Below are 27,532 nucleotides of genomic sequence, written 5' to 3'. Positions count from 1 at the left end.
GAACGACGTAGTTTACAGACGGAATCAGTATGTTACACCGCCGGCCGGTTCAAAACCCGGCAGCACCAGCCCGACGTGGAAGGAAATCCCGATCGTCCTAAAGGTAAGTATTTCCTAACCTAATCTACCCCCTAACCCTAACCCTCCTATATGGTGCCTAACCCTAATCCCCCCTCTAAGTGCCCTAACTTAATCCCCCCTTTCCCCGCCATGCAAACCTAAGACCCCCGGGGGGGTGCCTAACCCTAACCCTTCCTCCCCCTAGCCTAAACCTAACCTCCGGGAGGGGTGCCTAACCCTAAGTCCCCCCCCCCTGGAGCCCGAACCTAACCCATTCCCCTCCCTCCCCCCCCACCGCGGCTGTACGCGCTCGGTGCCCGACATCCCTTCGATCGGGATGCCGGTCTCCCGGCATAGGTTAATTAACCCTCGCCGGGATTCTGTAGTGGAGATGCCAGCGGTCGCCGACCGCCGTCATCATAAACTCTTACCTTTACAGACATATCTTGTCAGTTGTGCAGCACAGCCAGTGCCGATATATCAGTGCATCTGACTGCTGCACAACTGACAGCACATGGTCGACCCGCCGACCGCCCATATACATGCTGCATGGACCGCCGACACTGACATCACAACTAGGTGGGCCTGCCCACTTGTCATGTCAGCCCAGACATATCGAGCTGCAGATTGGTAAGCACGTATTGGCTTTCCAATAGGCCGCCCAATAGCCGTAGGTCAGCTGACAAGTTGGCCATGTGTGTACCCAGCATTAGGGTGTACGCCCCCCATGTTATACGTCAGTACATACCTATTGCTGTCTCTAGCACTAGGACTTGCAACTTTAGAATTGTGCTGACAAACCTCTTATCTTTTTTTTTTATTTTATTCTCATCTTGTTGCATCAATTTGACAGATTTGTTTTACCCTCCTGTATAAATAACATACCTGACCTGATTAGTTTAATGCCGCAATCAGCTATGCCCAGTGGCGACCCAGCGTTTTGTTTGCTGTGACCATATTTCTTATCTTTTATTTATAAAATGCCTCCAAAAGGAGGTGAAGATTTCACTGTCCAACAGTGGGCATGCAGTGCAAGGTGGTGGGATAACCACTGTAGCTGTTGGTGGGGATATATGTTTATAGCACTGTGCTAGTTCCTGGCCCGGGGCAGTTGGCAATATTTTTAAAATTTTTAACCTCACTAGGGGGTATCAATTGTTTTATAGTTGCCCAACGGAGCTATTTAATTCTTTTGGCGATCAGGCGCGAGTGCCACGGATGCCCATTATTTCTGCTTGCACCCTCCCGAGGTGGCGAGCAGAAATGCATGATAAGTCCGGCTTTTGGGTGCCCAAACTGCCGTTTCAGCAGCTGCCCGATAACTTAGACTGGTTTAGCCGCTTAAAGAGTCCATACCCGCTGCATTTGAACGCAATGTTCTCACAAAGTAATGGGCGTCCAAAACAATTAAAAATCGCCTCGTCACTTTAGACGGGAGATCGGGTGCGAGAGGGTCCGAAAAAAAAAAAAATGGTTTCCCCCCCAATTGTAAGCACCATTTGTAATAATTGTTTTAGTTTTTTACATCTGTTTCTATGTTTGTGACTCTATGTGGGCAATTCAATTATTTTTTAAGTTGTAGTAATTAATGGGCATCCATTATTGCAATTCAATTGTTTGTGGGCGCCCATTATTTATCACGATTGTAGCGCCCAATTAGATTGGGTTTAGCCGCATAAAATGGCTAAACCCGCCGAAAGTCCAGGTTAGGACGAGCAAACCACGGACACGTCACACATTTCTGCTAGCTTCCTCAGGAGCGGGCGAACAGGAATGCCGGCTCCCAGCACTGGCCGTTAGCGGCTCCCAGCACTGACCGTTTTGTACCACTGTAGATAACCAGTGATGTGTTTTACTCAAAATCTTTGATGGGGAGGGCCCTGCTCATGAGAGCTTACAATCTAGCAAGTTTACAAGTTCATATTAGTTTATTTAACCTCCCTTGCTACGCTTGCTGTGCAACTGTATCATGTAGTTCACCCAGCCATTGTCTTCAACTGTAAATTCCAATATAATATGCTGGTAATCTATAAATAAATGTTTTTAATTACTCTTATTTTCCTTACATTTTCAAGTGCAGCTGTCTGCCCTAAGTATACATTTTCCTAGCACTAGGTGGCAGCAGATTCCTGCAGTTGCTGCTTACATCTGGCTTCTCCAAGTGTATTGTCATTGATTTGGAACTGAACATGATGTTCAGCGAGCACTGGGCTGTGCGCCGTGACCAATGTGTACTAGATGTACTGCTACATAGCCTCACATTGAAGGAAGCTACATTACGCGTGTCTGTTGATGCTTCCCCCACTTGCTTGTCCTCCTTTGACCACACGGCACCCATGTTTTCTTTTCCATAAAGGTCAGGAACAACCAAATAATTGTTCTTACACCGTGGTTAATTCAGGTAACGATGTTTTTTATAGCCGATAGCTGTATTTCTGGGTCACCATGTTCTGTTATTATTTTCAGCGATATATTTATGAGACCTGTTTCTATGATTGTGTATGTATTGGGCTAGTAACAGTTTGTCATATTTACTTTTAACTACTTATATGCTGTTTTCCTGATTGCACAAAGTACATCTTACAGAATGCTCACACAGTCATACAGGGACATCTCGCAGTCATGGTGTTCCTACTGAATGTGTCATCGGGTCTCCCTGGTTAAAACATAAAATAAACAATAATGTAAAACATGAAAAAAAGTTTCTGGCCGATCTCCAGTCCCTCTCCAATTCTATCTGTACTATAAATTATTGGGGCTGTGCAGGGGTGGGGGAACCTTTTTTTCTGCTGAGGGCCATTTTGATATATAGAACATTATTTGCGGACCCGGTGCAAGCCACGCCCCCATCCACGTGACGTCACACGGGGGCGGGGCCACAATCAACAGTGATTACAGCAATCCTGAGGATGCTATGGGGAGCTGTAAGGGCAGCGGTGTGACAGTCTGAAGCTTCCTAAGGACTCTCCAGGTGACACTGCTGCATAGATTCTGGCTGCAGGGTGCCATTCTAGGCAGCCTGCTAGCCAGATGAGGATAGCAGGAAAAAGCTCTGAGGGCCAGATCTAATGGTTCTGGGGGCCTTATACGGCCCTCGGGCAGGAGGTTCCCCATCCCTGGGTTAAAGGGACCTCAGTCATTTTGCCTATGAAATACTGTACTATAGGGAGCAGTGGTGTGGTTTGTTAGGGGTTAATGTTAGGATGGCAGGTTGTCTGCGGTTAATAATGCAGAATTAAGGGGTTTATGATTGAGAATTAGTGTTAGTGATGATGCAAAAGGAGGGACTAATGATTGTGGGTGGAGGCTATTTCTTTAGTGCCGGACTCCTGTCTGGGTGGCTGGGGGAGGTATCCTGGGGCCCCCATCTACTCCGTTCCCCTCCAATGATTGGACGGGCCCATTGGGTAGATCCCTGGAGGGCCCCGCTGCTTGATGGTCTTGCCCACTTACCGAAATCAGGTGACCAGCGACACCTGTTGCCAGACGGTACGCAGAGCTGCTCCCTCCCGATTCCTGTCCTGAGTTATCCCTTAAGTGTTACATCCGCAACACTGAAGGGAGCAGAGAGCTGCTCAGGGCAGATTTACAATCAGCCAGTTCATCAGAGTATTACATTACATTTGTGTGGCAGGGTGGACTAACGAAAAGAGAGAACAAGGGCAAGAGTAGAGAAAGCGGCTATGGGGGCTAGATGTAGACCACCATGGTGAAAGAGTAAAGATCAGCCTGCTCTGCCTACCAAGAGTCAGCAGGAACCCTGGGACCCCACAAACCATAATGTGGTCCTGCATTTATTTTGATTAGAATGAAGGGTTGTGATGAGGGGGCACAAGGTGGCCATTGTGATTTGATAGAGGGATTATGAGAAGATGATGAAGAAGGGGATTGGGTGGGAAATGATGCTAAGGAGGGCAGTCATAGGTGTGTGAGGGGATATAAGGAGTATAGAGAGAGGGCTGCTGTATATAATGCACAATTTAGGTTGAAGGGAATAAAGGAATGGCTGGCTCCTACATTTATATGCTGGCTGCTAGATTCTACAATATTTGTCAAGCCATAAAAGTTATCCTATGGTTAATCCTACCTTATAGCTATCTGAGACTAGATGCCATGAATCTTCATTTTAATACTTAGCTATGATGCATTGTCCTCCGCAGTAAACCTAATTTGCGCCATCAGATGACCTGTCTACCTGATTTGCCATTGGATATGCCAGAGTTGCTTATACTAGATACAGTATACTCTGTGTAGAAATCCTAGCAGAGCTGTGTTGTAAAACAGGGTAGCATATATATATATATATATATATATATACACTACACACACACAACACCCCCCCCCCCCCCCCCCTGGCGGTTAGGCCATTGAGTAACATTCTCCCAATGCTAGGGGAACACTTTAGCTTTATGTGTACAGGTAGCAGACGTACCTCATATAACAATTATTATAGTTTGTCTTTGTGGGTTCTGTACTTTCCTATCCTTCTCAGTGCATTTATCTCTTGCTTTACTCTTTTATAGATACTTGAAAATTATAGAAAAAACAAATGCATAAGATTAGGCTATAGGAAGACATAGTCATTCGCTCCGTACACATGGGAATATCTGTGCAGTGTCCTCAAAATTTGCATGAAATAGGATTTTAGTAAATCCTTTAAAATTGATTAGTTGGCTCCACATTAATCCCCATTGCGGTGCCTTAAATGCTAACAATTAGTCTAATATAGGGGTTGATTGAATTAGGTGCGAGTTAGGTCCTGCGAGCCGCTCTCATGGCGAACTCGCACTGCGAATTCCATTTCCAATTCAGTTACAAACTAGTGTTACTTTTTCTGAAGAACTTCATGTTTTTTTGTGCGTACCCCCCTAAGTATTTGAAAGGGTAGGGGAATCATTATGAACTTTTCTCTGGTAAACCTCTTCCAATAGAGAGGATTCAATAGCATAATTTGGGCAATAAAGTCATGTCAGTTTTCAGGTGACTTAATGGGTTAAATGATGTGGGACAGGTATGTGGAGGTGTAAATGATGTGGGACAGGTATGTGGAGGTGTAAATGATGTGGGACAGGTATGTGGAGGTGTAAGTGATGTGGGACAGGTATGTGGAGGTGTAAGTGATGTGGGACAGGTATGTGGAGGTGTAAGTGATGTGGGACAGGTATGTGGAGGTGTAAGTGATGTGGGACAGGTATGTGGAGGTGTAAGTGATGTGGGACAGGTATGTGGAGGTGTAAGTGATGTGGGACAGGTATGTGGAGGTGTAAGTGATGTGGGACAGGTATGTGGAGGTGTAAGTGATGTGGCACAGGTATGGGGAGGTGTAAATGATGTGGCACAGGTATGGGGAGGTGTAAATGATGTGGCACAGGTAGGTGGAGGTGTAAGTGATGTGGCACAGGTAGGTGGAGGTGTAAGTGATGTGGGACAGGTAGGTGGAGGTGTAAATGATGTGGAACAGGTAGGTGGAGGTGTTAGATCTGTTTTTCCAACTTTTTACAAAATGGTATTAAAACACTTGCTATAATTCTTCCACCATTAATATAAAGTGCAAAAATCAGCCATGTGACACCCTTTAGAAACCTTCAGTCTTTCCCTATGGCCACGAACAGCCTTCTACATGGTCCTACTATCTCAGTTGTCACTTTTCTGGGGTCCAGGATGGGTCAGCTATGATATGTCGCCAATCATCATGTCTACATATAAATGATGACCTGGTCATAATGATGACGTTCTTCATGTAGACAGCTATGAAATGTCGGCATGGTAGAATGTCAGCATATCGTCCATGGTGGCCCAGCGGTCACTTACCTGCTCCCGAGGGCTGCAGCATTCCTCTCCCTCCCATGGTCACACACATTGCTTATATAATGGCCTTGGTTTCTGTGATGTTGGTGGGTCCATGAATGTTTGAGTATTGTACAATCGGAGAGCTCTGTTTTGTCATCATGTGGTAGCCTAGGACATTGGGGCCTGATTTAGAGGTGCAGGCAGTGCTGACGTTCAGTGAATCTAGCGACTGTTTGCTACTGTGCAAAATAATCTGTAAATCCTGCCATGCATGCGTTGCCCTGCGTGTATAGACAAATGCGCGCTGATGCTTACGGGACGGCTGGCATTAGAAATGGCGACTTTGAGGTGGTCTGAAGTGAACGCAAAAACAAAGGGCATCTCATGGACGTGTTATTTGAGTGACGCTGGCGTGCCAGTGAAACCGGCTACGTTCTCTGATGCAGAGCCGCAGCACCGGAAGCCATGTTTAGACGCGGTACAGAGGGAGACACTGCACCTGCCGTAGGTTGGTACAAGTATGGATGGTCCACGTGATGATGCATGGATGGTGGATTGTCCAGAACCGCTGGCAGTGTGGCAGTGTGAATGGGCACTGAAAGTGACCATCTCAGGGCTTTCGCATTCCGGCGCACGTTGGTACACATGAAACTAGCATTTGCATATTATCGCCGTTGCGACTCCAAAAAGACACCTCTGAATGTGATCCAGTTTGAGACGGGGGAGTTCATCGTAGCGCTGAATGACCTCTGTCCCCTATATGGCTTGTCATCAGTAGTCACGTAGGGACCTTTGTGCATTTGCTTGTAAACCAGTTTTTACAGCCATTTTCCACACTTAAAATAAGACTTGAAAATACATTTTCTATTTTATAAATGCAAAGCAGAGTTGAACACGTGTTTTATTTTAGTAGAGATTATAAATTTGGCTTTAAACCGGAATGGTGGAACAGTGCGCTGATGTAGTAACTTGCTGTACACTGGCGTCCAGCGTGTTTCTCAGCCCCTGCCTGGCTTTTTATTGTATTGACTTTTGCACTGTACACCAGGGAAACCTAGTTCTTTTCACTTGGAGTTTATGTTTGGAGTAACAGAGATAGCTCTTCTATTTTACAAGTATGTATAGCGCAGCAAGTTTGATTAAAACACAGCCTGTTCCAGATTTACACATCAGGCAGACGTGGCAGAATTTATATGTTTCTTGCCTGCACCCATCTGTGATCATGTACTTCGTGTGCTCCCCCTCCCCCTCCCCCTCCCCTCATGTAGTGACATTTGCATTGGTCCTTTCAACCTGATTCTTATTCTTTCAAAGAAATAAAATGTGTAAGAAACGGCAAAGTCTAAAGCTAGCTACACACTATGCCATTTAGTTTTTTTTTGGTTGACCTGACGTTCGGCACTTTTTCTCTGCAAGTGGGAGGTTCTGGTATCTGCGGGGCACACTATGTAGTTTAAGTGAAAAGGCTTCCGATTTTCAGGCTCATGGATCGATAATTTGCATATGTCCGTCTACAAGGAGTCCAAGGTCATCGGGAAAATTTGTAGGAAATATGGCCTGATTATCGTGAATGCCCTACACCAGAGGTACCCTAACGGTCCAGGTTTTTAAGGATAGCCATGGCTGAGCACAGATGGTTAAATCAAAAGACTGAGGTACTAATTAAGTCACCTGTGCCCAAGCATGGTTATCCTTAAAACATGGAATGTTAGGGGGCAATGAGGACTGAGTTTGGGAACCTCTGCCCTATATGATATCTGGACTTTTTGGCTGATATCTTCCGGCCAGTCTGACTGATTCGATGATAATTGAAGGAGAGCGTCTGTGGCCAGTTTTTTTGTTTGTTTTGCCGCTGAAATGCAATAAAACAGGCCGATCACCAGATTATTGCCAAATCGTATGTACCTAGCTTAAGGAATGTACTCCTATTTTATTCTATTTACAGCTTCCTTCCGACGTTACTCTTCAGTAGTGTTGGAATATAGAAAACTCTATTTGTTATGTCAGGCCAGCATTACGTCACTTACCTATGATGCCAGTTTTAAGCATGGTGTCTGCCAAGAATGGAAATGCACGGCTGTCCTCGCCCCTCCGTGACATGCTTGGCGTATGCTCTACATATGTGTCACAATGCAGCCATAAACGCAGCAATCTTGTTGCCTATGGGATGGTTTACATGGAGTCTGCACATGGATTGTGTTCTGTGTGCAGTCGGCAGTCTATGAAAATGGGCTGTAAATAACGTTTTTACTAATAACTGACCTGTTGGTGTACACAGTGGTTATCCTCTATCTCTGAGGAGATGCTGGAGAGACCATGTCAGGTTCTGGCACACTACTAGAAATGATGCTAGTCTCCTAAATTGAGGCCACCACCCTCCCATTAGGAACTACTGTTACCTACTGTGGTCACCTGGAGATAATAGGGAGAGGAGGTGTATGGAGGTATTGTCAGTCCAGAGGTTCTCAACTCGGTCCTCAGGACCCCACACAGGTCATTTTTCCAGGTAACCCGGCAGGTGTACTCATTACTCATTGACACATTTTAAAAGATCCACAGGTGGAGCTAATTACTTCACTTGTGATTCTGTGAGGAGTCCTGAAAAACATGCACTATTTGGGCTCCTGATAACAGAGTTTGAGAACCTGTGGTCTAGTCTATGTACATCATAAATACTTTAAATCCCTACTAAATTCTGACTTTCTTCTAGTCTCCCCAGCTTTAAATGTTCCCTTAAGAACTGTTTCCCTGATCACATGAGAAGGGTAAATTTACATTCATCAAAATAGTCTATATATCAAGGCACCCTTGATATATAGCCAATTGTTTTGTTAGCCTATCTAGCTAGCTAGCTTGGGTACAGGATGCCGGCGTTCAGAATCCTGACAGGATTAGGATACCAACACCTGTCGATAAGTATCCTACCCCTAAACTTATCCCTCCCCCCCCCGTGCCTAAAGGCCCCCATACATCAGAGATTGATTGCAGCAATCGTGCAATTTGCAATCGATTGTGTATAAAAATCTTTCCCTTTTTCAATCGATTGTGGCAATTCTGCAATCTGCAATCGATTGAAAAAGGGAAAGATTTTTATACACAATCGATTGCAAATTGCACGATTGCTGCAATCAATCTCTGATGTATGGGGGCCTTTACCCTAACAGTCTCCTTGGTGTTTAACCCTCCCCCTAAACCACTACTTACCCCCGGGATACCGGTAGTGTTTACTCTAAGTGCAGCAGGGTGCTGATGCTGATCAGTGGGGAGGGTGTATTTTAATTTTGAAGAGCAAAATTTTAGACCTGATGTATCACTACAGTAGTTGTAACGATACATTTACATAGAAAATTTTGCCTTTCAAAATTAAAATATACCCTCCCCACTGATCAGCACCCTGCTGCACCTAGTGATCACTGTGTCAGTGCTAGGATTCTGACGCAGACAGCCAGGATTGAAACTACATCCTGTCTGTCTCCTGTCTGTCTCCTGTCTGTCTCCTGTCTGTCTCCTGTCTGTCTCCTGTCTGTCTCCTGTCTGTCTCCTGTCTGTCTCCTGTCTGTCTCCTGTCTGTCTCCTGTCTGTCTCCTGTCTGTCTCCTGTCTGTCTCCTGTCTGTCTCCTGTCTGTCTCCTGTCTGTCTCTCAATCGATTTTCTGTGAGACCATTTTCAGCCAAAACATTTTATGTACATATAATATATTCCCACGGAAAAACTCTTAAGCTTGGAATACTGTTATTAGAATGTTCCTATGATCCTATTCTGCTGCAGAACATTGCGGCCGCTGGTAGTATTAATAACCACTCTGTACTTGGTGGGATTATTGAAGGGACATGTATGCTTATCCAGCTTTCTAATGTCATGCAGTAAGCTGACAATTAGCACTAATATCCTATCCACACCCTGTACGGAATAATTTACAGGTTTTATGCAACGTTTATGGAAAATCACAGTTGAAAGGAACCTTAATTAACAATTCTCTTGTATGTGTTGGCTGGAAGATAGATTCATGTAAAGGTTTATGACATTTTTCCTTGATATGCTCTGGGCAAGCCATTAATTATTACCCTCTACTACATGCATACAAGTCATCTGTATCTGTTACAGTGCTGCAGTTTTCTAGGAATCTTGAGAGGAGATACTTTGGACAGTCTCCTTCTGACATCTGGTGCGAGCAGCACAAAAGTGCTGAGCGTTTCACTGCGTCACTTTCCCCTAGGGTGTGAGGACCTGTTCAGTTTCAGAACATTTTGTTCCAGGCGTCTGTTGAAACTGCTTTAAAATGTCCGAAAGAATACTTGAAGCGGCGTGGGAGGGGGGTTGGAAATACACTTCCATAGCGCTATACTATTTTGAAGTACTTTACATAGAGCCATTTTGCAGTTCAGTATGATTTTTGGAATGTAGGAGGAAATCTGAGCACGCAGAGAAATCCCATTTAAACTAAGAGAAAACATCTAAACTCCACACCTACAGTCATGGCCAAAAGTTTTGAGAATGAAACCAGTATTGGTTTTCACAAAGTTTGCCGCTTCAGTGTTTTTAGACCTATTTGTCAGATGTTACTATGGTATACTGAAGTAAAATGACAAGCATTTCATAAGTGCCAAAGGCTTTTATTGACAATTACATTAAGTTTATGCAAAGAGTTAATATTTGCAGTGTTGACCCTTCTTTTTCAAGACCTCTGCAATTCGCCCTGGCATGCTGTCAATCAACTTCTGGGACACATACTGACTGATGGCCGCCCATTCTTGCCTAATCAGTGCTTGGAGTTTGTCAGAATTTGTGGGGTTTTGTTTGACCACCCGCCTCTTGAGGATTGACCACAAGTTCTCAATGGTATTAAGGTCTGGGGAGTTTCCTGGCCATAGACCCAAAATTTCGATGTTTTGTTCCCCGAGCCACGTGGTTATCTCTTTTTTGCCTTATGGCAAGGTGCTCCATCATGCTGGAAAAGGCAAGGTTCCTCACCAAACTGTTCTTAGATGGTTGGGAGAAGTTGCTCTTGGAGGATGTTTTGGTGCCATTCTTTATTCATGTCTGTGTTCTTAGGCAAAATTGTGAGTGAGCCACTCCCTTGGCTGAGAAGCAGCAACCCCACACATGAATGGTCTCAGGATGCTTTACTGTTGGCATGACACAGGACTGATGGTAGCGCTCACCTTTCCTTCTCCAGAGGAACTGCATGGGTTGTGACAGGTGCAGGGTGCTAGAATGAACTCTACATTTAAGGGCCGTATTCAATTAGAAGCGAAAAGCAGGTTTCCGCGAAAAAGTATCGCCAATTGCGGCTTTTCATCAGGTCGGAACTTATCTACAAATTCAATTCCAGACGGTTTTCGCTTACGTGGAGAGTCAATGCAATGTATTAGGTGAAAAAGATTAGCCTAAAGGCATACATCCGCAATTGATTGTAGCAATTGCCACAATTGATTGAAAAAGGGAAAGATTTTTATACACAATCGATTGCAAATTGCACAATTGCTGATGTATGGGGGCCTTAAGAATAGCAGGAGAAAAGAAGGGCAACATTTTTATTTTGGGGTGCAGACACGGGGAAACCACTCAGAACCCTTGGGACAGCCCCCCAAAGGACAACTGTGTCAAAAAATCCCAGCGAAAGGCTTAACACCCCAAAAAAGTACTCTGAATTTTGGGGCGAAAAAGCACAAAGTGGCGGGACAAGCATAAAAACTAGGCTTCTTGGGGGTCTGCAAGGATGGGTCAGGTGTTTTTAAGACTGCAACAGGTGCGTTTTTCACGTTTTTAAAACATCACTTTAGAGACTTTAAACCATGCTAGCACCCATTTTCATGTACCCAAAATTTGACAGGACTACTTATTTTCACCCCAAAATACTGCGTAATGCTATTCGTCACCACTTGTGCATAGACGCTAATGAAACAACTTAAGTACCCCAAACAGTTTTATTAGGGCTATTCGGACACATCTACATTGATCCCCAATGTTTGTGCATCTTTTTGGGGGGGTTCGGGCTGGTTTCCCCAATTCTGACAGCACTTTCCGTCTGTTCTGCATTTGCCGCTTGCCGTTTTTGTGTCTTTTGGAATTGAAAACGGCGAATAGCGGGGACGTACACGATAAGTTTCCGCTTCCAAAAGACGTGATGTCTGCGAAGTTTACCGCGGGTGCGAAACTAATTGAATACCGCCCTTAGTTTTGTAAAGGAACAAAAAAAAAACCATGCATATAAAAGAGAGCGCTAGTATACAATAATTTTAGAAGCGTATTCTGTACGAGTGACTCCCCAGCCGAATGTTGCTTTCCTTGAAGCCGATCTGTCTATCAGAGTGTGATGTACACTTGTAGGATGACTGGGCACGAAGTGTCACGACTAATCTAACCAAAGCAGTGACTGGGAAAGTTCCCAATGGCACAATGGACGTATTTTATTTTAGTTTTATTCTTAAACCTTTGTGTTTTTTAGTTTTGTATCAAATGCAAAGTTACAATTTTTTGCCACAAAGTAAATCGAATTGGAGCACTAATAGATTACCTGTACCTAGTGCCGGACTACAGAAAGGTGTTTCAGCCCGAGAATGGGAAAAATAAATCGGATGAGAACAGCATCTCCAAGAGGCAGGGAGCCACAAAATCAGAAGATGGAGACAACTGAGAACTTGGATAGATAAAAGGGGCTATTGGGCTCCCAACATGTGCAGTGTCATCAAGTGACCTATTCTTTTCTTAGAAGCAACGACTGAAACATTATCTGGGGGTCGTATTAAATTGGAGTCACTGTGCGGCTGCTGACATCACTGCCCATTATACTGTACTTCTCCAACATTGCAGGTTTCTCTACAAGGTGCTGGTGGTGAGGTGCTGGGAGAATGGTGAGAACACTAGCACCTCACGGCCGATGCTGATTATCTAACCCCCTCCCCCTTAAATTTATAGGTTCCATAAATTAACAAGTGAAGAAAGAGAGAGGTATTTGCAAGGCATTCCGTATCTCCTACATTATATATCTTTTTTTAACAGAAAATAAAGAGAGAGTATAATGGTTGAAATGCACCTCATGTAATGCAGATTGCATAAATGGGTGTACATGACCCTAATTACAATTGTCTATATTGCAGTTTTGGAAATGATAACATTAATAGTCCAGACTGAATGTAAACCTAAATGCAATGCAGAGTTACTAACACCCCATATATTTTATAAATCTACTGCTACTACTTGCTAAAATACCGTAAGCGTAATTTGTTAGTTTCATGACATCATCCATCGCCCATGTCCTGAAAGCTGGCATACTTCCTGTACTGGTGATGTCACAGGAACTTTCTCTGCAGCGTACTGAGCATGCTCCTGTCACGTTAATGTGCTCTGGACTTTTTATTTTTTATTTTACTGGTGACTTTTTGCAAATGATTAATTTTTAACTTAGAGACCTCATTAATTATATTTGCAATAAATATAAATTTAAGTGAAGGAAGCCCCTACTTGGCTCTTCTATATATTGAGTTGCACCTACAGAACAGTAGCTGAACTTCTTCAGTAAAAAAATGACAGCTTTGTTTCAATATAACAATATTAAATATTGCAGTTGCTACTCCCATGCAATAGCCTTAGAAGTATCACCCTAGACTCTAGGGCAGTGGTGGGCAATAAGCATTCCTCCAGCTGTTGTTGAAATACAAATCCCACAAAGCCTTGCAACAGTTTTAGCATGGCCAAATAGCAAAACTGTGGCAGGGCATGCTGGGATATGTAGTTCTACAACAGCTGGGCGGACCTCTAATAGCCCACACCTACCCTAGGGCCTAGACTCTAAGGTGACCTTACATTTAGTCGGTCTGTCCGTAAACATGGTCCTGTAATGAAAGATCTAAAAGGTTTTCCAGTTAGGAAAACCTCTGCTGAGGACAACGCTAAACGTTCATCTCATACACAAAGTTTGAGGTGATTTGAGTTGACGGGCACCACACGTGGTTCTAGATGCATATCCGAAAAGAATGCAATTAAGGATTTTTCTGGCTCATTAACTTGTTGAAAATCAACACGGCAATTAAACGTCCACGTGAGTGCATTTGATGGCTCACTGGGAAATGTATTTGCTGTTCTGACAGTCGAAAACAACTCTAAATCTGTTTGGTAGAACTAGTGCAGGGCTCGGTTTGATATTTTATGTTACGGTAATCACCATGTACTATTTCTGCAAGTATCGGGGAGATCGTCCTGTTAATTCTTCCATGAGAGACCACCTGATTAGGTGTGTGATGTCACCAGTCATTCCCTAATTGCCAGGATGCAGCTCACGTCCAATCAGGCGCGCCTGACTAATGAGTACATACTTTATGCCCTATGGAATTCTATACATGTCTGGAGAATACAAGTTGTGAAATAAGGGAAGAACCTTCAGGATCAAGCACCATAAGGGCTCATTCCTATGGACATGTGCTAATATCGGCCTGAGATGTCGCAGTATGTGCGCTCGCAATCAAGGACCTCTTATTTTACACTATTCTCTGCTCTGTATGAAGGCACCATGGGCAGGTACAAAGCAAGCCCCATGTATTAAACCTGTGTATTTAGTGTGCAGTACTCCAATGCATATTTCCAGTGTTACCGTCCCAATCTCTCCTCGACAATTAGTGTTGCCTCTAGGCCTATCTTGTTAGCATGATAGTCTTTGCTATAATATTTATTACACTTTTATGTCCTGATCTGTTCACACATGCATGGGGGTGTCCTGGCAAACACATGATGTCCTATAGCTCAGAGGTTCCCAAACGCGGTCTTCAAGGCTCCCCAACAGTGCAGGTTTTAGAGATATCCATGGTTGACCACAGGTGACTTAATTAGTACCTCAGTCAATTTGATTTAACACCTGTGCTCAAACATGGATATCTCTAAAACCTGACCTGTTGGGGAGCCTTGAGGACCGTGTTTGGGAACCTCTGCTGTAGCCTTTACAAATGGCACAGGCAATAAGAACACAGGTGAATTTTCTAAACAACAGTCTGCGGTCAACTAACCAGAAGTGTGTTATCTAAAGCAAGCCGCATGTCTGGGATACTGTCAGAACATCCTCCAGCATAGGATCTCCGTAATCTGCTCCGTGTTACAACGCTAGGCTGCAATGTTGGAAATGAACATAAAAATAACCGCTTGCTGGTTTCTGGCAATTGGGGCTGCTGTAAAACTGGAACAGGAAATCGCTCTGCTGCCCATCTGGGCGTAGAGACGTCTGTGTCTGCCAGTGGTAACTGGTAATCGCTTTCTGTGTGTAGCACCCAACTATTCCTAGAATCTCGGATTTCATTAAGGGTTGTAAAAGGGAATATATGGGAAAATGTTATCTTTGCAGTGTATGAACAAACAGTCAATTTAAGTGTCTGGGAGATCCATGTTACCTGACTATACTTTCTCGTGGTTTGCTGTAATTCACATTTAAGGGGTCTAATTACTAAGCAGTGTTAGGAGACAGAGTGAAAAGTGATAAGGTGCCAGCCAATCAGCTCCCAACTGTAATTTTTCAAACACAGCCTGTGAGATGACAGTTGGGAGCTGATTGGCTGGTACCTTATCACTTTTCACACTGTCTCCTAACACTGCTTAGTATATAGACCCCATAATCTGTTATGGTAACAGGTCAAGGGGTATGTAGTCAAGAAGCCGGCCGCTAGCTTCCCGACTGTGAAATCCCAGCATGGGTGTAATGATAGGCGTCGAAATCCCGACACCTATCATTATCCGCCCGGCATACTGAGCGAAGGTAAGCCGGACGTTGCGAGCGGATAGCTGCCGGGGGGGAGGGGGAAGGGTTAGGCCCCCCGGGAGGGTTAGGCTGGGGGGGGGGTTCAGGGACAGGCCCCCCCCCCCGGGAGGGTTAGGTTTAGAGTGTGAGGAGGGGGGATAGCCACCCCCCACCCCTATGGGAGGGTTAAGGGGGGGAGAGGGGAGGGATAGCGTACTTACCTGCCCTGTCGGTGTCTGCGCTGTTCAGGCTGCCGGCGTTGGGATTTCAACCACCAGGTTCACGTCCGGCAGTCATTCATACCGATCCCGGTCAAGGTTCCTAAATCCGGTTTTGTAGCATTAGAGCAATATTTTTTTTTATCACTGCGATATAACAGCATAATGTCACTGACATACAGTAGAAATTCAATTGTAAAAGCCATCAATGGGGAAGGCGAAATGACAAGATATAGCAAACGCATGTGAAGATGGCATTAGCTGTTTTTGCCTATGGTCCTGATGCCCCCTTGGCAGGTTGCACGTTCCTTTTTGCTTTCCTGCTGAATTTACTTCCTGCGCTCACACTGCCACATGGACGCTCCGTGCTCCGGGGAAGTCCAGGACAGGACCCAAAAGTAAAGCGGTAGCCATAGAGGATTGCAGGAACATCGGTGATGTAAATTCTGTGCATCTGTACGGCAGCACGTCACCTTGAACTGACCCCAGTTGGATGAAGCGTGCTGTGTTCATACACATTTTATAGGTCTCGCTCACACACACGTGCGCTGAGAAAATGGGTATAACTGATATATTAGTGATGCTTTGTGGTTTAACCAATCCACTGTGTTGTACCGGAAGCACGTTACCGGTTCTCTAGTAGGATTTACCTAAAAAAACGCAGATAAAACCAAAATACGCCCTGTCCTGAGCCATTATGCTGAATAAAAAGCACAATATTTGACATTTGACCGTGTTTGTGTTAAAGTGATTGTACGATATAACCAAACTCTCCTTATGCAGCTCATACAGCCCGTCCCCGCTGGCCGCGTGTCCGATGGACAGGACCTAGAGCGCGGCACTTTGTACTCTGTGATGTTAGTGGCTAATTTCCCCTGATCATGTTAGCACTTGGAAAGGCAGCGAGTGCACTGTACAGTGACATGGAAGGAAGTATTGTATGTCTGTAGAGGCCACACTGTACAGTGACATGGAAGGAAGTATTATGTCTGTAGAGGCCACACTGTACAGTGACATGGAAGGAAGTATTGTATGTCTGTAGAGGCCACACTGTACAGTGACATGGAAGGAAGAAGCGCTGCGGAATATGTGTGCGCTATATAAATAACTGGTAATAAAAATAATAAATAAATGTCTGTAGAGGCCACACTGACAGTGACATGGAAGGAAGTATTGTATGTCTGTAGAGGCCACACTGTACAGTGACATGGAAGGGAGTATTGTATGTCTGTAGAGGCCACACTGTACAGTGACATGGAAGGAAGTATTGTATGTCTGTAGAGGCCACACTGTACAGTGACATGGAAGGAAGTATTGTATGTCTGTAGAGGCCACACTGTACGGTGACATGGAAGGAAGTATTGTATGTCTGTAGAGGCCACACTGTACGGTGACATGGAAGGAAGTATTGTATGTCTGTAGAGGCCACACTGTACGGTGACATGGAAGGAAGTATTGTATGTCTGTAGAGGCCACACTGTACGGTGACATGGAAGGAAGTATTGTATGTCTGTAGAGGCCACACTGTACGGTGACATGGAAGGAAGTATTGTATGTCTGTAGAGGCCACACTGTATGGTTACATGGAAGGGAGTATTGTATGTCTGTAGAGGCCACACTGTACGGTAACATGGAAGGAAGTATTGTATGTCTGTAGAGGCCACACTGTACGGTGACATGGAAGGAAGTATTGTATGTCTGTAGAGGCCACACTGTATGGTGACATTGAAGGAAGTATTGTATGTCTGTAGAGGCCACACTGTATGGTGACATTGAAGGAAGTATTGTATGTCTGTAGAGGCCACACTGTACGGTGACATGGAAGGGAAGTATTGTATGTCTGTAGAGGCCACACTGTATGGTGACATTGAAGTAGGGGTGTGCACCGGCCACTTTTCGTGTTTTGGTTTTGGATCTGGATCTTTCTTCGTGTTTTGGATCTGGATTGGTTTTGCCAAAACCACCCTTCCGTGTTTTGGGTTTTGTGTTTTGGATCTGTATTTTTTTTTAAAAAAGCATAAAAACAGCTAAAATCACAGAATTTGTAGGTTTTTCTGCTCCTATGCTATTATTAACCTCAATAACCTTAATTTCCACTCATTTCCAGTCTATTCTGAACACCTCACACCTCACAATAGTGTTTTTATGTCCAAAACGTTGCACCGAGGTAGCTGGATGACTATGCTAAGCGACACGAGTGGGCGGCACAAACACATGACCCATCTAGGCGTGAAACTGCAGTGGCAGACAGGATGGCAGTTTGAAAAACTAGGCCCCAAACTGTACATAATGCAAAGAAAAAAAAGAGGTGCAAGATGGAATTGTCCTTGGGCCCTCCCACCCACCCTTATGTTGTATAAACAGGACATGCACACTTTAACAAACCAATCATTTCAGCGCCAGGGTCTGCCACACAACTGTGGCTGAAATGATTGGTTCGTTTGGGCCCCCACAAAACAAGCTGGCAATTAATGTGTCCCTGCACAAACTGGCTCTATGGAGGCAAGATGTCATCCTCATTCTCCTCATCCACCGATTCCTCACCCTCTTCAGTGTGTACATCCTCATCCTCACAAAGTATTAACTCGTCCCCACTTGAATCCACCACCACAGGTCCCTCTGTACCTTCTGGAGGCTGGTCTCCCTGGAAGAGCTGATAATTCATTTTGATGAACATCATCTTCTCCACATTCTGTGGAAGCAACCTCCTACGCCTTTCGCTGACAAGGTTCCCGGCTGCACTAAACACTCTTTCGGAGTACACACTGGAGGGGGGGCAACTCAGGTAAAATAGAGCCAGTTTGTACAGGGGCCTCCAAATTGCCTCTTTTTCCTGCCAGTACAGGTATGGACTGTCTGCCATGCCTACTTGGATGCTGTCACCGATGTAATCCTCCACCATTCTGTCAATGGTGACAGTATCATATGCAGTGACAGTAGACATGTCAGAAATTGTTGCCAGGTCCTTCAGTCCGGACCAGATGTCCAAACTTGGTCCTGCCTGCCCTGCATCACCGCCAGCGGGTTGCTTAGGATACCTAAGTTTTTTCCTGGCAGCCCCAGTTGCAGGAGAAAATGAAGAAGGAGCCGTTGACGTGTCACGTTCCGCTTCAGCTGACAGTGTGTTCACCAGCAGGTCTTTGCACCTCTGCAGGCTTGTGTCGGCCGGAAAGAGAGACACCACATAGGCTTTAAACCTAGGATCGAGCACGGTGGCCAAAACGTAGTGGTCTGATTTCAACAGATTGACCACCCTGGAATCCTGGCAAAGCGAATGAAGGGCTTCATCCACAAGTCCCACATGCCGAGCGGAATCGCTCCGTCTTAGCTCCTCCTTCACTTTCTCCAGCTGCTTCTGCAAAAGCCTGATGAGGGGAATGACCTGACTCAAGCTGGCAGTGTCTGAACTGACTTCACGTGTGGCAAGTTCGAAGGGCTGGAGAACCTTGCACAACACGGAAATCATTCTCCACTGCGCTTGAGTCAGGTGCATACCCCCTCCTTTGCCTATGTCATAGGTGGATGTATAGGCTTGTATGGCCTTTTGCTGCTCCTCCATCCTCTGAAGCATATAGAGGGTTGAGTTCCACCGCGTCACAACCTCTTGCTTCAGGTGATGGCGGGGTAGGTTCAAGAGTGTTTGCTGGCGCTCCAGTCTTCGGCACGCAGTCGCTGAATGGCGAAAGTGGCCAGAAATTTTTCGGGCCACCCAAAGCGTCTCCTGCACGCCCCTGTCGCTTTTCAGAAAATTCTGCACCACCAAGTTTATTGTGTGAGCAAAACATGGGACGTGCTGGAATTTGCCCAGATGTAATGCCCGCACAATATTGGTGGCGTTGTCAGATATCACAAATCCCCAGGAGAGTCTAAGTGGGGTAAGCCACTGGGCGATGATTTCCCTCAGTTTCTCTAAGAGGTTGTCGGCGGTGTGCCTCTTACTGAAACCGGTGATACACAGCGTAGCCTGCCTTGTAACGAGCTGGCATTTCTGAGATGCTGCTACTGGTGACGCTGCTGCTGTTGCTGCGTAAGGTGATACATCTACCCAGTGGGCTGTCACAGTCATATAGTCCTTAGTCTGCCCTGTTCCACTTGTCCACATGTCCGTGGTTAAGTGGACATTGTGTACAACGGCATTTTTCAGGACACTGAGGACACTTTTTTTGACGTTTCTGTACAGTCTCGGTATCGCCTGCCTAGTGAAGTGGAATCTAGACGGGATTTGGAACCGGGGACACACTACCTCCATCAATTGTCTAAATCCCACTGCACTAATGGCGGATACCGGACGCACGTCTAACACCAACATAGCAGTCAAGGCCTCAGTTATACGTTTTGCTTCAGGATGACTGCTGTCGTACTTCATCCTCCTCGCTAAGGACTGTTGGAGGGTCAATTGTTTAGTAAAAGTAGTGGTGTTCCTACTTCCTCTCTGGGATGATGAACGACTCCCAGCAGCAGCAACAGCAGCAGCGGCAGCAGTAGGCGTAGCAATGCAGGATCCTCCAGAGGAATCCCGGATAGGAGAGTCAGTCATGCCAGTGACATGGCCTGCAGGACTACTTCCGATCCTGACTAAGGAGGAAATTGACGAGGAGGGAGTTGACGGTGTGGTTTGCAGGCGCTTGGATACAACAGGACAACGGGATTTAGGTGTCCCTGGACTGCTTACGGTCTTAGCCAAAGTTTCTGAACTTGACAGTAACTTTTTATGAACGCGCTGCAGGTGCCGTATAAGGGAGGATGTTCCTAGGTGGTTGACGTCCCTACCCCTACTTATTTCACCTTTACATATGGTACATATGGCAAGACAGTTGTTGTCCGGATTTGGATAGAAATATTGCCAGACCAAAGAGGTGGAATGTTTGGTCTTCTGCCCAGGCATGACCGTGATGGGCTTTTTCATCCCACGGACAACAACTGTCTCCCCCGGAGCCTGATTTAAACAAACCACATCACCATCAGAATCCTCCTCGCCAACTTCCTCCTCAGCGCCAGCTACACCAGTATCCTCATCCTGTTGTACTTCAACAGTGACATCTTCAATTTGCATATCAGCAAGTGGACTGTGGGTGCTCCTTTCAGCACTTGCAGGGGGCGTGCAAATGGTGGAAAGAGCCACCTCTTCCCGTCCAGTGCTGGGAAGGTCAGGCATCGCAACCACCACCACACTTGGACTCTCCTTGGGGATTTGTGATATCTTCTTAGAAAGCACAGTTCTTCGCTGTGCTTTTGCCAGCTTAACTCTTTTGATTTTTTTAGTGGGAGGAGGGCTTCCATCGTCATGTGAAGCTGAACCACTAGTCATGAACATACTAGGGATCGACCTTAGCCGTTCCTTGCCACTCCGTGTCGTAAATGGCATATCGGCAAGTTTACGTTTCTCTTCAGCTGATTTAAATGTCTTTTTCAAGGTCATTTTCCTGAACTTTGCCATTTGGGATTGTATGTGCCCTCTACTATGACATTGGGCATCGGCCTTGGCAGACGACGTTGATGGCATGTTATCGTCTATGTCATGACTAGTGGCAGCAGCTTCAGCACTAGGAGGAAGTGGTTCTTGATCTTTCTCTATTTTATTTTTATCGGAGAAAGTTTGGTCCTCCATTTATGTTATATCGATTTGATATATACGTGCGGCTAAACACAGAAAATAATTTTTTTTTTGGTTTGGACTGGAGTGTACTTTCGGGGGTTACAGCACCCTTTAACGGTCAAGCCAGCCGGCCCTTTACTTATGACACAGGCGCACGCTTGGCACTACTTTGTTGATGCACGTGCGGCTACTGCGCACACAATTCACAAACACAGAAAATAATTTTTTTTTGGTTTGGACTGGAGTGTACTTTCGGGGGTTACAGCACCCTTTAACGGTCAAGCCAGCCGGCCCTTTACTTATGACACAGGCGCACGCTTGGCACTACTTTGTTGATGCACGTGCGGCTACTGCGCACACAATTCACAAACACAGAAAATAATTTTTTTTTGGTTTGGACTGGAGTGTACTTTCGGGGGTTACAGCACCCTTTAACGGTCAAGCCAGCCGGCCCTTTACTTATGACACAGGCGCACGCTTGGCACTACTTTGTTGATGCACGTGCGGCTACTGCGCACACAATTCACAAACACAGAAAATAATTTTTTTTTGGTTTGGACTGGAGTGTACTTTGGGGGTTACAGCACCCTTTAACGGTCAAGCCAGCCGGCCCTTTACTTATGACACAGGTGCACGCTTGGCACTACTTTGTTGATGCACGTGCGGCTACTGCGCACACAATTCACAAACACAGAAAATAATTTTTTTTTGGTTTGGACTGGAGTGTACTTTCGGGGGTTACAGCACCCTTTAACGGTCAAGCCAGCCGGCCCTTTACTTATGACACAGGCGCACGCTTGGCACTACTTTGTTGATGCACGTGCGGCTACTGCGCACACAATTCACAAACGCAGAAAAAATTTTTTTTTTTGGACTGGAGTGTACTTTGGGGGTTACAGCACCCTTTAACGGTCAAGCCAGCCGGCCCTTTACTTATGACACAGGCGCACGCTTGGCACTACTTTGTTGATGCACGTGCGGCTACTGCGCACACAATTCACAAACACAGAAAATAATTTTTTTTTGGTTTGGACTGGAGTGTACTTTGGGGGTTACAGCACCCTTTAACGGTCAAGCCAGCCGGCCCTTTACTTATGACACAGGCGCACGCTTGGCACTACTTTGTTGATGCACGTGCGGCTACTGCGCACACAATTCACAAACACAGAAAATAATTTTTTTTTTGGTTTGGACTGGAGTGTACTTTCGGGGGTTACAGCACCCTTTAACGGTCAAGCCAGCCGGCCCTTTACTTATGACACAGGTGCACGCTTGGCACTACTTTGTTGATGCACGTGCGGCTACTGCGCACACAATTCACAAACACAGAAAATAATTTTTTTTTTGGTTTGGACTGGAGTGTACTTTCGGGGGTTACAGCACCCTTAACGGTCAAGCCAGCCGGCCCTTTACTTATGACACAGGCGCACGCTTGGCACTACTTTGTTGATGCACGTGCGGCTACTGCGCACACAATTCACAAACACAGAAAATAATTTTTTTTTTGGTTTGGACTGGAGTGTACTTTCGGGGGTTACAGCACCCTTAACGGTCAAGCCAGCCGGCCCTTTACTTATGACACAGGCGCACGCTTGGCACTACTTTGTTGATGCACGTGCGGCTACTGCGCACACAATTCACAAACACAGAAAATATATTATTTTTTTTAGCACTTGGGGGGAGCACCCCTGATGGACAGAGCACCCCCTGGACAACACTGCAGCACTCCTTTAGGACTGGGACACTGCACAGGACTTTGGAGTGGACACAGCCCCTATGGAGAACTGACTGCACAACATGGTCCAGCCAGCCCCTATGGACTTTGAAGTAGTGGACACAGCCCCTATTAACAACAGCAGCACAGCACAACACAGCCAGCCCCTATGGACTTTGAAGTAGTGGACAACAGCAGCACTACACTACACTACACTACACAGCCCTAACTCCCACCCTCCCTCTTCACTGTCCACAGCCGAGTGAGAAAATGGCGCCGACGTGGGTACCTTATATAGGATCCAAAACCCGCGAGACTCGGAAGGCGGGATGATGACGTTTTGCCTCGATTTCAGATCCGAGTCAGGCGGGAAAAGTCGAGCCTGATTCGGATCGGACTCGGATCGGGGGGGCTCGGGGGGGTTCGGATTTCAGAAATCCGAACCCGCTCACCCCTACATTGAAGGAAGTATTGTATGTCTGTAGAGGCCACACTGTATGGTGACATTGAAGGAAGTATTGTATGTCTGTAGAGGCCACACTGTACGGTGACATGGAAGGAAGTATTGTATGTCTGTAGAGGCCACACTGTACAGTGACATGGAAGGAAGTATTGTATGTCTGTAGAGGCCACACTGTACAGTGACATGGAAGGAAGTATTGTATGTCTGTATAGATTAGAATACAGCTGCACATTCTGTCCATAAACAAGCATTTTATTACTTGGTATTTAGTCTTATTTGTACACTGGGTAGGGGGAGCTTAGTGGGTTAAAGAATATAAGACTGAGAAACACACGAACATCCCTGGTTCATTTCCCGGTGCGGCCTGCTTGGTTACCTGGGAAAGACTGCATTCCAGGCCCCAAAACAGCGGAGGAAAGGGCAGGCCTCCATCAAGCCCAGTTAATGGGGTTGGACGATGATCAAAAGCATTCAGTTCATGGTCATTGTCCAGCAGAATATCTGCGGTGGTCATTTTCCTCTAACAGTGATTAGTGACCATCTGCTCTAAAACTAGCTCATTAGGATCTTTGGCCCAGATTTATCAGCGAATTATGGTCTTATTATCACTCATTACTAATTTTAAATGATGCTCCAAACGATCCGTTCCCAAATGACAGGAGCTGATTGGCTGGAGCACCATTTAAGATTAGTAATGAGTGATAAGTATATCACTCGTTGATCTTGGCCTTAGGGGGGTATTTATCAAAGCTGGGAGAGAGATAAAGTTGTGAGCGATAAAGTACTAACCAATCAGCTTCCAATTTACATTTTGCAGGCTGCGTTTATAAAATGATGGTTAGGAGCCGATTGGTTGGTAACTTATTTATTTTTTACAGTTTTATCTCTCTCCCAGCTTTTATAAATACTCCCCTATGTCTGTTGGGCACCTGTTACCTACCTCCGCAATGCTCAGCCCCACTTGAAAATTGGTTTATAGAGAAACTTGTGCATTTTTAGAAGTTTTCGCTTGCATAGCTGCAAGGGGTATGCGTTCGGCATCCCAGAGGTCGGGATTCCAACGTTCCTATTAGTGGCGCCAAAATCCTGACGCCGGTTAGAAGCCCGGCGCCGTCATCCCGACCGCCTGGATACTGAAGATAGGTATCAGGGTGTTAGGGCGGGGAGGTTAGGTTTAGGGTGCGGGGTTAGGCATTAAGGGGGCAGGGTTAGGGTTAGGCATTAAGGGGGCAGGGTTAGGGTTAGGCATTAAGGGGGCAGGGTTAGGGTTAGGCATTAAGGGGGCAGGGTTAGGGTTAGGCACTAAGGGGGGTTAGGGTTAGGCACTAAGGGGGGTTAGGGTTAGGCACTAAGGGGGGTTAGGCACTAAGGGGGGTTAGGCACGAAGGGGGGGTTAGGCACGAAGGGGGGGTTAGGCACGAAGGGGGGGTTAGGCACGAAGGGGGGGTTAGGCACGAAGGGGGGGTTAGGCACGAAGGGGGGGTTAGGCACGAAGGGGGGGTTAGGCACTAAGGGGGGGTTAGGCACTATGGGGGGGGTTAGGCACTATGGGGGGGGTTAGGCACTATGGGGGGGGTTAGGCACTATGGGGGGGGTTAGGCACTATGGGGGGGTTAGGGCACTATGGGGGGGTTAGGGCACTATGGGGGGGTTAAGGCACTATGGGGGGGTTAGGGTTAAGGCGCTAGGGGGGGTTAGGGTTAGGCACTAGAGGGGAGAGGTTAGGGCTAGGGAGAGGGGGAGGGTTAGCATACCGACCACCAAATGTCAGTATGTTAACCCTTTCGAGATTCCAGCGTCAGGATTATAACTACCGGGATCCCAAGTGTCTGCATCTCATGGCGATTCCCTGCTAGGTATGGTCACCTGTTAATCTATGCTTTCTTTTCTATCCTGTTCTGCAGATCTAAAGTTACACCTTCAGAGCACAGACTATGGGACCTTTCTGGCCAATGAAGCCTCGCCCCTCGCTGTTTCGGTCATCGATGACAAGCTGAAGGAAAAGATGGTGGTGGAGTTCAGACACATGAGGAACCAGTCATATGAGCCGCTGGCCAGTTTCATGGATTTCATCACGTAAGCCGCCAGCTACTCTTCACACGTGGCCTGTGGGGTCTTGTCTCCCCTCTAACCCTGACCTCGCCATTACATTGTAAATGTAGCACGTACAGATCTCTGCTAATCCTCATTTTGGATTATGGGTGTCTCAAACATCAACAAAGGAACAGTTTATATGATTTGGGGGTTTCATTGTTACCTTGTGACTGTCGTATGGTGGGAACAGTTGGGTTAATATATACCGTTCTTATGCTATGTCCTGAATATACCTCTGACCTGCTCCAGTGCACACAGACAGGATTAGAGCAGCTGACTCCTATTAAGCTATTCTGATTCTATATAATCACTGCTTTCCCTATAGAAGTTACACTCGGAGTGTAATGTACAGTTACATATAGACATTCATTGAGTGATTTGTTTAAAGCTGGTTTTAGTTATATCATTATTTTTCTAGACCATTGATAAGGTACGATTACTGCATTTGCCAATGTCCCTTACAGGTTTTAGACTTCAGTGCTAGGAAACTGAAATGCTTAAATGAATAATCGGAGCAGATCTGGGGGTCAGTGTCTGGGGGAGGATAGTTACATGAAAGGATTTATGACAGAACCAGGAAAAATAATTTCTTTGCTCCCCAGTTTAGTCCGGTATTCTGTCTCTCTGTCTATCCCATTCATTTATGCCCCCATTAGCTGAAGTACCCGGCGTTGCCCGAGTTTAAATCTACAAAGTTATTAAGATTAGTTATTTGATGTCGTCCAAATCCATCCAGTAGAAGACCCGGAACAGGCTCCCTGGGACAAAGTTCTGCCCGGCACATTCCGCCATGAAGTCCGAACTGGACCCCGATCACTCCATTGGGCATCCCAGACCAATTGCCCACCCCTCTGTAACGTTTTCATCCAAATCCATCCAGTAGTCTGCAATAGTCTGTAACCTGTTGTCAATTTTATAGTTTTGTTCTGAGCTACAGAAAAGTCTTGTGGCACCTTATCAATGAAACGATCCAATTTGCAATGTTCTCCCCAAGTACTGCTTAATTGTGCGTCACTTTTTAAATGAATAAGTGTGGGGCATCTCGAATTATATTGTCGCTTTTCTGTATCCTATTGAAGCTTTTCAGCACATTCTTAGAAGTGAGGCCAAGACTGGGTCCCCAGTACTTCTGAGCAGACAATAGAAGAGAGAGGCTCTGCAGCGACCCATTAAGTGCTAGCTAGCTAGCACGTTATATATAAACCCGCCCTGCAAACGAAGCAGGTTCTCGCACCGAATTCTCCTGAGCAGGCCAGGCGCCCAATCTGCCCATCTCATGGTGACCCATAAAATGATGTGTATTTGCATAAGAGTCTACCTATAATATCTCAACAGGACAAATTGCACTGCACGTTTCAGTTTACTAACTACGGTCTGTCTGTGAGATGCACAAACCTGATGTATTCTAAGTATGTCCTATTATTTGTATGTTCAGGAACTGTGTGTTGTCCCCCCCCCCCTCCGTCCCCCTCCCCCCCCCCCCTCCCCTCCCTCTGTTATGTAAGTTCAGATGTAAGCTGGATGCCTGAAACCTTAGTGAATCCGAGCCAATTGCTATGGTAAGTAAACTGCATTTCCCACAGCTTGGCAGGCAGTCGCCATCTGGCAGAACTTCAAGTTATTCACTACAAAAGTTTATAGCTGTGGTTCATAATTAGCCACAGTTACACAGCCCTGCTCCCCAGCTCCTGGCCCGGGGAAGTGTCCTTAGTAGTGTGCCTAGTGCCAAGGTTTTGTGTGTCCTCCTAGCTCTCACCGCGCTGTGTGTTCAGAGACCTTTCTAGCATAGACCAGCATTATGAAAGCCTTTGGGAGCAAAGTGCGGACAATGACGGGTTGGGCGCACATTGACAGATTGTACAGCAAAGCTCGCGTT

The 27,532-nt window shown here is 45.9% G+C and overlaps 1 protein-coding gene across 1 annotated transcript in view; it reads left to right on the top strand.

Moving 5' to 3' along the window:
• The window catches only part of ATP6V0D1 (ATPase H+ transporting V0 subunit d1), a 101,210-nt gene that overhangs the window by 17,420 nt on the left and 56,258 nt on the right, over window positions 1-27,532 (top strand). The window contains exon 2 of the mRNA XM_088458358.1: window positions 25,467-25,638. Coding sequence (XP_088314484.1) covers window positions 25,467-25,638 — 172 coding nt within the window. The remainder of the gene's footprint in view (window positions 1-25,466; window positions 25,639-27,532) is intronic.

The sequence above is a fragment of the Taudactylus pleione genome, unplaced genomic scaffold, assembly GCF_031769625.1.
Source record: "Taudactylus pleione unplaced genomic scaffold, aTauple2 ptg000828l, whole genome shotgun sequence".
NCBI classification, from domain to species: domain Eukaryota; kingdom Metazoa; phylum Chordata; class Amphibia; order Anura; family Myobatrachidae; genus Taudactylus; species Taudactylus pleione.
Note: the sequence above shows the minus strand (reverse complement) of the source record. Positions and strands in the feature narration are given on the sequence as shown.